Source organism: Pagrus pagrus, assembly GCF_965226575.1.
Source record: "Pagrus pagrus genome assembly, chromosome: 4".
Classification (NCBI taxonomy): domain Eukaryota; kingdom Metazoa; phylum Chordata; class Actinopteri; order Spariformes; family Sparidae; genus Pagrus; species Pagrus pagrus.
This window is the reverse complement of record NC_140188.1, coordinates 23,643,736-23,653,942: the sequence shown is the minus strand read 5'-3', so window position 1 is coordinate 23,653,942 and position 10,207 is coordinate 23,643,736. Positions and strand designations below refer to the sequence as shown.

Here is a 10,207-nt window from a genome sequence, read left to right as displayed (position 1 = left end):
GTATGTCAGGGAGGATGTTACGTTATTGTACTGAAACAAGCTTGATCATGACGAGAAAATGGCACGAAAATTCAGATTATTACACGGCGCTGCTGTCTTATCATACAGTTTTACTCATGGTTGAGTGTAATATGTGGTGTCTGTGTTGTTGTGTTTCGCCACTCTGCCTTACTGACACATTTTCCACGCGGGACAGTAAGTGCTATGGGCAGTTATTCGTACAGCACCTGAAGGCATCATGAGGTCGGGCGCACATCACCACAGGCGGTGACTTCAACAGCTCAGTAAAACTTACATATAGACGGGCGATGTGTGGAAGTGAAGCCGGGAGAGTCGAGAGCATTGCTGGTGTATAACGGTACAGGGGGATTTCTTTTTAGCTAAGTAAATTAGTTAACAACAGATACATACCACTTTAATTACTCTACCCTCAGAATGACAAGTAAAATACAGGTAGGTTTGTGCTTTTAACAACCTCGGAGATAGCTAACCTAGCTCAAAGCAGATCTCAAACTTGCGTTAGCTTAACGCTAGTTGTTAGTTAACGTCAGCCGGGCTTTGTTCGTCCCGTATGCTCTGGTGGCACAGTACCAGCTGGCTCTTGGCGTGAAGTTACTATCAGGTTAGCATTACACCGTCATAAAGCTAAACGCACCGAACCCAAGTCAATTTCCGAGCTATTTAACGTGACTCAAGTAAATACAGAGACGACTTTGGCTGACTTCGAATCAAAAGGATTACCACCTGAACAGGAATAAACACTGGGCATTAACTTACCGATATCAAGGTGAGTAATGGTAACGGCGTGTCTGTTGTGTGAAATGTTACTGGTAGTTGTGTCTCCAGAACTGAATGTTGGTATTGAAAACGTGGACTGGGTTAAATGCTAACGCTAAATGGCAGGGTGAGGCATCGGCTTTATGTTGAAGTGAGAAACATTAGCAAGCAAAGAGACTGTGTTAGTCAACAAAAATAGCTAACGTCACCTTGTCTGTTACAGTTTCCTGAAACAACAGCCTTACTGTAGGTCGTGCTTCTGTAATGACTAACAGCCTATGTCATCATCAGACAGGGTGTGTGGTCTGCTTGAAAACAATAAATGATTTCCTGTTTGCAAAATGATAAACACAGTGTTAAACGTGACAAGTCTGACCTGTATTAATATGTATCTTGTAATGTCCTGTATGACATGAGTCCAACATGATGTCGAGGTCGTTCAAAGATAGTCAATATGCATGTAGCAACCTCTCATACCGAGAAAATTGTTGTATTGTGTTGCTTATTGTGAGCTGAAGTAGTTATCAGTGTAAGCACGTGGTTGATCATGTTTCTCTTACAGGAGCTGAATGGCCTCCATTGTTGCAGTGAAAACAGAGAAGAGACCTGCAGCTGACTCTCAGGATGCAGACTCAAATGCAAAAAAGCCCAGGTACAGCCTGCATGAATTAGTGTTGTGTACAGCTTTGAATATTTAATATCTTTGTTTCCTTGAATTCCTCATTTTTGCCAGTCCTAAATAAAGGTAGGTTTTAGTTCCACACTGCACATAAGTGTGCTTGAAAATAGTTCGTTTAACCTTCATGCTGTTGAAAGGATTTGGGAAACATCATCTTTGGAACCATCGTCACTCAATCTCTGCCTGCCCCAAAGGAAACTGCTGCCCAGCCTGAAGACCAAGCGAGCCCCTGAGCTGGTCCTTGTGATTGGCACGGGGGTAAGCTCTGCAGTGGCCCCTCAGGTCCCTGCGCTCCGCTCCTGGAAGGGCCTCATCCAGGCCTTGCTCGATGCAGCCAATGACTTTGACCTGCTAGAGGAGGAGGAAAGTCGGCGTTTCCAGAAGCACATGCAGGAAGATAAGAATTTGGTGCATGTGGCCCATGACCTCATTCAGAAACTTTCCCCGGTAAGCCTCAGCCTTCTTCCTTTCCTTTCCTTTTCTTTCCTTTCCTTTGTACACCACCCTGACACACATGTACAAACACGTGGGCAGACAGACTGCCAGCTCACTGTCCTTTCCTCAGCCAGGGACATTTTCATGGATTGAGATAAGGCATCTTAGTCTTATCTCTTTAAGAGGCACAGCTGATGACAACAGGCTTGTTTGTGGGGCTTTTTCTTAGAAATCAATTTTGGTCAATACAGACCAAGTTTTTAGTCAGGTGATGTGAGGCTGAGACTGTTTTATCTTTCTCAGTTACAACCAGTGCTTTCCTCAGGGCTCCCTCGGAAAAAAAAAACAAACACCTGAAGAAGGCAGGCAAGCTGAACCCTGAGTGTTTTATTCTTTTACTCTCCCTTTCCCTCCTTAATCAGGGCTAACAGCATATACAACATACAAACATGCATTGAACTGGTTTTCTTTGTCCAAAATACTGAAACTGAATAACTGAATGTCCATACAGGTTAAGCTTTCATCGGTGAGTACTAGGGAGTAATGCACAAAGCCAAGATTATAGGCTAGTGTGGGCAATCTTAGTTGCCACTTATCAGCAAACAGCAGCTACATTGGAAAGAACTTCCAAAAGCTGTTTAGTGGATCAGTGGCAGCTTCTAAATATTCCTATTATTTAGTCTGGTGCTCATTTTGTTCTTGTCATCTGCTGTCAGCTATAGCTTATGCATACACATTAAGATAATTATAAGTTTTCCAAAGTGAAATGAAAATACAACAAGCTGGGCATCATATATGAGATGTCAGACTTGAACCACCAATTCTGTAGTGTGACATCCCCATTTGCAAATAAAGGTGCACGATGATCATATTACATAACAATTTCAATTCGTACCTCCATGCAGTCTCTTCCTTAGAATTCAGCGGTGTCATCTGACAAGCTTTTACAAGCCCAATATCACCACAGAGGCAAAACATTTTTAAATGTTCCCTAGTGATTAAGAGAAAGTCATACATTTTGAGTGAGACAACACTGATTCTACATTTTTAACCAACCATGCAGCTGCAAACTAACTGGATAGTTAGAGATTGCAAAAAATGGAACTAATAAAGACATTTTTGGCTTTCCATATAACTCAGTTCTCTTTCTTTTGGACCGGTCTAGTCTGGAGCAGGGCTGACAGATGGGAGCCTTAATACCGTTTGCCTCCTGTGTTAGTCATGTCTCATCGCACCTTTGACATTGATAAAACACGCTTTGTTTCAGCCCTCAGCCTGTCAAAGGGAACAAACAGCACTTTTATGGCTTTATCCATCGTGGTTTTTTTTTTTCAATCCACAGTCGTGCAGACACTAGCCCACTGCCGTTGGCTACGGACACAGCAGGCTGTAGCACGCTGAGGAAAAAAAACAAGCATAGAATAATGTGAACCAGCAGCCCCCCAACCCAGATTTTCCAGTCAGACAGAGTTGAAGCACAACCCAAACAGCAAGTATGCAGCAACTAACAGAAGAGCGTGTGAATGTGTAGTGACTCAATTAACAAAACCTCATCTGCAATATTGTCAGTGTTCCAGTTAAGCACACATGTAAGCACTAGACCTGAGCTGATGACCTCTGACCCAAGAAAAATAATTTCCTCAAGAGAGAATCATAGCGTTATGATATGAGACAATATGTACGTGAAGAGTATGAGGGTGTTATGTTGTCAGTTCCACTAACAGTAGGCTGTGCGAGTTTAACCCACTTTCCATGGAATTGTTTATCAGCCCGATTATAGCAGGCATGCAGTGTCTGGTAATGAGGGTAATCTGAAGTTAAAACTCAAAGAAGCTGTTTTTCTTTTAAATCCTCTCACACCTTTGACCTTGGAAAAAACAAGGCTAATTACAACTTTGCTGACCAGTTTATTTGCTCAAACCAGGCAAGAAATATAAGCAATGTGTTCCACAGGGTCAGTGGTGGGAACATTTAATAATCTGTTGATGGTCCTTTTGGTGATAATCTAAGATTTTTAAATCCCTCTATGCACCTTGCTGAATAAGGAAACAGTCATAGTGAAATTAATCACAACTTTCCTTGGATGAAGATCAAGGATTCTGATCTTCGTTTCACTGTATTACAGGCATTTTCCAGTAGCAGTCGACCTGTGAAAGACGACAATCTTTTGAGGCAGTCTGTTCTATTTTGTGCTCTTTGCATGTCCACAGAGCTAGCATAAAATGTATAAAATATGTTAATGAGACGTAATCTATTATTTCAGGATAGATGTTTAGAATTACTTGCACTTATTACATAAGTCCTGAGACAGTCCAAGGACAGGCGATCAGGATAGGTGCTGAAGACACTAGATGTGGATAATGAGCTTCGTCCTGTCGAAATGACTCCTGCTGTTTAGCCCATTAGAGCTGTAATCTCTGGAAGTCAGCGGAGCATTTCCCTGCGCTAGGATCACCTTGGTCACTGCATCTCTGCTCTACTCTTTGCTATTCTTAGCCACCTGGCTCTTTTCTCTTTTTTTTTTACAACAGGCTCTGCCAGGTAAGATTGAGACTCAGACCTGGCAGTCACAGCCCATAATCTCTTAGCGGACTCAGGTCATATGTGAGTTGCTACTTTAGGGGCTGCGGACAGGTTCAGAGAGGGTGATGTTTTGATACAGAACAAAAACTCCCTTGAGCAGATATTTTGAAAACCAATGCGCACTCGACACACCCCTGAAGTCTCACTTGAGAGTAGGAAGCACTTAACATGCCTGTTGGAAGTTCGGTTAAGAGCAGCGTCAAAGAGAAGTCATGTTGGGAAGCATGTTAAAACATGACTATAGGAATAGTTAGCACTAAAGTTTGGATCCAAGCTCCTCTTCAAGGATAGTAATTTGGCACATTTGCATCTTGGTATATATGGTATATAACCATGTGTATTCTAGTATTATGATATACACAAAATGAAAAAACATCATTAAGCCGTTGCTCAATCTCAGTTCAAATGGAAACATTTATTTTAAGACACGTGATACACACCAAGTCAGGTCACATGGTATGATAAGTAAAACTGTACAAAAAAAAGTTTGCTGTGTGAAATTGTACTTGGAATCACACTTCTAAAAATTTGACACTGACCTGCGCTATTTTAATTTGTATACTTCCCCCCAAGGCGAATGCAGTAACATTGCTCATGTTCAAACAGGATAAACAAGCTAGTTCCTCTAAATCTGGAAATGTCAAGTTCCAGTGGGGAAACTCAGAGTAATGTCACGTTTTGATCAAACGAGTAATATGCCAAATTATATCTAACGACTTCTTATTCTTTCCTAATCATTTCTGCCACAGGTTATTTTATGAATCAGTCTTTAGTAGGTGCACACAGCATTAGATAGCAGTTTTAGGTTTTAAACAGTGTAAATACTCATCTGTGTTAACAAAGAGTGCAGATTTAGTTTTTCTCCAATTTGACCGTTCTTGTGTTAAGACTCAACTAACTGGAGCAGATTTGAGGACAGTCAGCAATTTTTTTGTTTGTTGTGAAAAGGCAGGGCTCTAGGTAAAAAAGCTGTCTCACCTTGCCACGGTTCTTCACAGCCCAAATGTACTTAATTTAAATATGACACATACCAGCATTGGGATCAGTGCCCCAGGGATCACTTTTTTGCAAGATTTACTTTATCTTAGCACACTAGATCACCATGCTGCTGGTTGTTTGCTGCGCTTCCTCTCTGGCTGTTATCATACTGCTTTCAGTACCATCCAAAGGTACTTGGCTCACGATTGATCATCAAGTATAAGTAGGATGATATAAGTCCATATGACACTGTATGAAGTCTTGACGAAATTGTACTTGTCAGAAAGTACATAGTCATTCACATACAACATAGTCATTCATCAAGGTATTTATTCTGACATCACCAAATCTTATCCTTGTACATTCAGTGTACTTTGTTATCAAAGTATTAATTATATTTAAACTTGAAATCTGACATTTCAGACCTACAAAACAATTGAAAAGTATCCCAATTGGATCATTCCTGGCATGTACAGTAGTTTGCAGTTCTACTACCCAACACATCATTATTCCTAGCTTTTCCTGTCATTTATTTATTTACATTTATGTATTTGTTTATACAGAGAACTGGCAATGTGCGATCCACATTCTTCAAGGACTGTCTGTACGAGGTGTTTGATGATTTGGAGTGCAAGATGGAGCATGCAGGCAAACATCTACTGCGCTCAGTACTACAGTTAATGGAGAGTGGTGCACTGGTCCTCACTACTAACTTTGACAACCTGTTGGAGATCTATGCAGCCCACCAGGGCACCAAACTGGAGTCTTTGGACCTGACAGATGAGAAGAAGGTAAACAGTACTTAGATTATGTTATGGAATTGATTGATCTTTCCTGTCACAACGCATTCAGTCAGCTCTTTCAGATGAGAGCAAAGGTCACTTAAGCATGCAGTGAAGCAAGTCCTATTGGGGAATTCCAGTAGTTTTAGACCTAGGCCCTATGTTTACATATGTTGGTGTGTAAATAAGTAGTAGAAAAAATGTTGGAATTGGTCCAACTAGATCACCTCCGTGGTGACACGGGCTCTAATGGCTGCAACATAATCCGTCTGGTCAATGTCAACCAGGGCTACCAACAGTTGGGAAACACCAATTCAGGTCAGTGTCCGGAGCCCTGGGTCATGGGTTGGCCCAGAGGGTCTTAAAATACTCCGACAACTGGGGTGCCTTTGGAGATCGTCTTGTCGTGGGCATGAGCAAGACTACTGGCAGCCCTCACTTCAACTGTCATAGAAAGTCCACAAATCCTGCTTCGTTTTGCCTCCGACAGCCTGAGATTGTTATTCCAAGTGTCTGACAAGATAACTGTAATGATCCCTACAGAGAAAGACCTTTATATTCAAGAGTAAAATTCTTGTTGTTTATCTGGAAACAGCAGCTATGTCGCTCTTGCCGCTAAATCCACCAAACTCCATTTACAGAAACAGTAATTTTATCATTGTAAAACATTCTTAATTCGAACTCGACAAGAAACAAAATAAAACTCACTACCTACCTTAGTTTGTCTTTCCACTGTTCCAGTGTTCACCAACCCTGGTTTGGTTGAAATAAACCCTGAATTCAGTGCAATAATGTGAAATATTCTCGCTTTTCTACCAGTGTGGATTAAGGGTTTATTTCAACCAAACCAGAGTTGGTGATTGTCTCGGAGTGGGAGTTTTCAAGTAAATCGGCCTGAATGGTATGTTGTCCTCTTAGCGTTTGTGGAAACTCACTCACTTTACCGTCAGAGCTGCACCTACAACATTGTCCATCTTGTGTAGTTCATTGTCTGCTGGTTTTGGAGGAAAATAGATAATGCTTTGACATGAAAGAGCCTTTTGTCTCTTGACAGGTGGAGAAAGGTTAAAGTTCTAGCCATTACTCAGCTGCTGTCGAATTTTATAGATTGAACAATATTTGCTTTTGGCCTAAGATATCACTGAAGGGGAAGCATGTGCTTTTTACCAGTAAAACTAGATTGTTTAACTTTGGACCAGTTTCTCCACAGAATGTCAGCTGTTTAGTTGTGTAATTTATGTCCCAGCTGATTTTAAGTTAGTTTGAATATTCGTTAAATTGAACACGTTTGAAAGAACTGGTCAGAGTTTTCTGAGAGACCCATCGCTCTGCCTCTCAGTCCTGGTATTTATACCTTGTCTCCATCAGGGCTAATATCCTCTCACTGCTGTTCAGTGATTTTACTCCCTGCCCAGCCAGAACAGGATTGAGTGCAATGGACTGTTAAGTGTGTGTGTGTGTGTGTGTGTGTGTGTGTGTGTGTGTGTGTGTGTGTGTGTGTGTGTGTGTGCGTCTAGGTGTTGGAGTGGGCTCAGGAGAAACGGAGGTTAAGTGTTCTGCATATCCACGGTGTTTACACCAACCCCAGTGGTATTGTACTGCACCCTGCTGGATACCAGAATGTACTGAGGAACACTGAGGTTATGGTGAGTCACTACTGGTTATGATTCTGATAAATGACTTTATTCTGCAAAGACTCTTTACTAAAAGTGTAAATTATATGGCACGTTATGGTAATATATTAGAGAAGTGCAGGTAGTAGTACCAAATTGCCTCTATCCATGCACTTTGACACATTTGAAATGGTAGCATACGTATCAGTGTGATGACATACATTACCACTGGTTTCAACAGCGTGAGATCCAGAAGCTGTACGAGACCAAATCATTCGTGTTTCTTGGCTGCGGGCGCACGGTAGACGACACAACCTTCCAGGCTCTGTTCTTGGAGGCGGTCAAACACAAGTCGGACCTGGAACACTTCATGCTTGTGCGGCGGGAGGATGTGGGTGAGTTCAAGAAGCTACGTGACAACATGCTTGACAAGGGCATCAAGGTCATCTCCTATGGAGACGAATACGGCGACCTGCCTGAGTACTTCGAGAGACTGGCCAATGAGATCTGCAACCGTGACGTGTCTACCAACGGCTGGGGTAAGGAGGACTAAAGTCAATCACAGTTCATTTATGTGTCTGTTGTCCCATCAGCTGAAGGTTCATATCATTTTGTCTTGTCTTATCGTATCTTTCATCTTAAACTACTATTACTGATGAGTTAATTAAACAGCATGCAGGAATATTAACTTTTGCGTATGACAAATTAACTGTTGCATCCAAGATGTTCCACAGCCACACGATACTATAATATTGCCGTAATAGAATGACACTCAAAAGAGCGCATTCCTGCACCAAGGCCCACGGTGCATTATTTCCTGAGATATGTTGGAAACAAAAATGTCCAAAAATGCCATATCTTGCAATATTAAAGGAACTGAAGAAACATTCAGTGTTTACCTGTATAGTATAAATTGTGCTCAATTTTCTCATTTCCTGCTTTTGTCTCTGACACTAATAGACGTGTCTAAACGTCATAAAAGGTTTTGTTAAGCATCAGAAAAATTAGCTGTTAGCAATATCCCTAGACCGTAGTCCTATATTTTCTGCCAGCCTCTTTCTTGGAAGCCTGCATTTTATAATTGTCTTATTTTTTTTTATCTTTTCCTGCAGGATCCCCTTCACAAAATGGGGAGGAGCAGCAAAACGGCTTTAACACACAGAAAAGCCTCCTTCAAGGTTAGGACTGAATGCTTCTGTTCTCTGACTTCAGGCTGTGGCCGCTTGGCAAGAGACATTTGCAGAATCATACAATAAAACACTGTCCAGGACTCTTTGTTTTCCTACTGCATGCTGGTAGATAGAAAACTCAAGTCTGTTCTTGATTTTCAGTATCAAAAAGACCTGCTGGTATTTCCTTTACACAAAGATGTAACTGACTTTGCAGTATTGCATGCATGGCAGTCAGTGGCAACATTTCCCTTGATGCTTTATGTTTCTCAAATGTCCCTTCCTTCTCTTTTTGCCCCAGACTATCATTCTTGACAGACAGAAGTCGGGATCAGTATCAGTCATTTTCCTCCACAGCACGAGATCAGTCTACTTTGAGTAGTACTCAAGTCTGATTTCATTCAATGGATTTAGGAATCCAGGAACACTAAGGGCCGTGGGAGACCTAACAGCCGTTGTCAGTATTTTACAGGTGTCTTTTATTTTCCTCTATCAGTTCTTGTTTAAAAGGGAAAGGAGATGTTTAAAGTAACTGTCAACACCAATACCCAACCTCACAGTCCCACTTTACTGTACTGAAATGTTGCTCAACTTTTGAGAAGCTACATTAGAAAGACTTGAAAAGTTTTGCAAATGATTGAATGGTATGTTCTCACTTTATCTTGACAAAAATGATCGATCCGAATCCACTGACAGAGGTCGACTGTGTTGCATTGATTCACTGTATGGATTTGGATTTCCAAGAACGCACCAAGACAAACTGCATCAGCTTGACCTGCCTACCCCTGCGAGAGAAGTTCTGGGTGCAAGCCATAATGCACATCACATGCTCTTAACTGAAAACAGTCTTGTGTTGATACATAAGGATTTTATCTGTGCTCAACCCTGAAACCAGGAAAACTTGATTTGCACACTACTGGGTCAGGAATGAGGATGGGTGGGAATGATTGTCAGTGGTAGATGGTTACTTGATCTGCAAACACATTATGATTCTGTCCTCAGAAGATGTTTTTAATAGCAGAGAGGCACTCAGCCAGTAGCAATCACTTTGGTCACTTCTGTGCTGAAAATGTTCTTTGTAAGCCTTTTTTGTATTTTTAATACTTGCATGTGTTTTCTGACATAGTATTTATGAGTACTATTTTCAAAATAAAGCTTTTGGTATCCCATTTGTCCTGTTGTGTTTGCATG

At 41.4% G+C, this 10,207-nt stretch overlaps 1 protein-coding gene across 2 annotated transcripts; it reads left to right on the top strand.

The window, feature by feature from the left end:
• Positions 1-260: 260 nt before the first annotated feature.
• fam118b (family with sequence similarity 118 member B) lies at positions 261-10,185 on the top strand. Of its 2 annotated transcripts, none has more exons than XM_084350915.1 (8): positions 261-453; positions 1,340-1,429; positions 1,651-1,903; positions 6,016-6,243; positions 7,752-7,880; positions 8,089-8,386; positions 8,960-9,025; positions 9,318-10,185. In XM_084350915.1, exons 2-8 carry the CDS (start codon positions 1,347-1,349, stop codon positions 9,329-9,331), a joined length of 1,071 nt encoding a protein of 356 aa, XP_084207041.1. In that variant the 5' UTR covers positions 261-453; positions 1,340-1,346; the 3' UTR covers positions 9,332-10,185. The 2 variants fall into 2 exon arrangements, with proteins under 2 accessions (XP_084207041.1, XP_084207040.1); XM_084350914.1 differs by having other exon boundaries at positions 261-787.
• Positions 10,186-10,207: the final 22 nt, after the last annotated feature.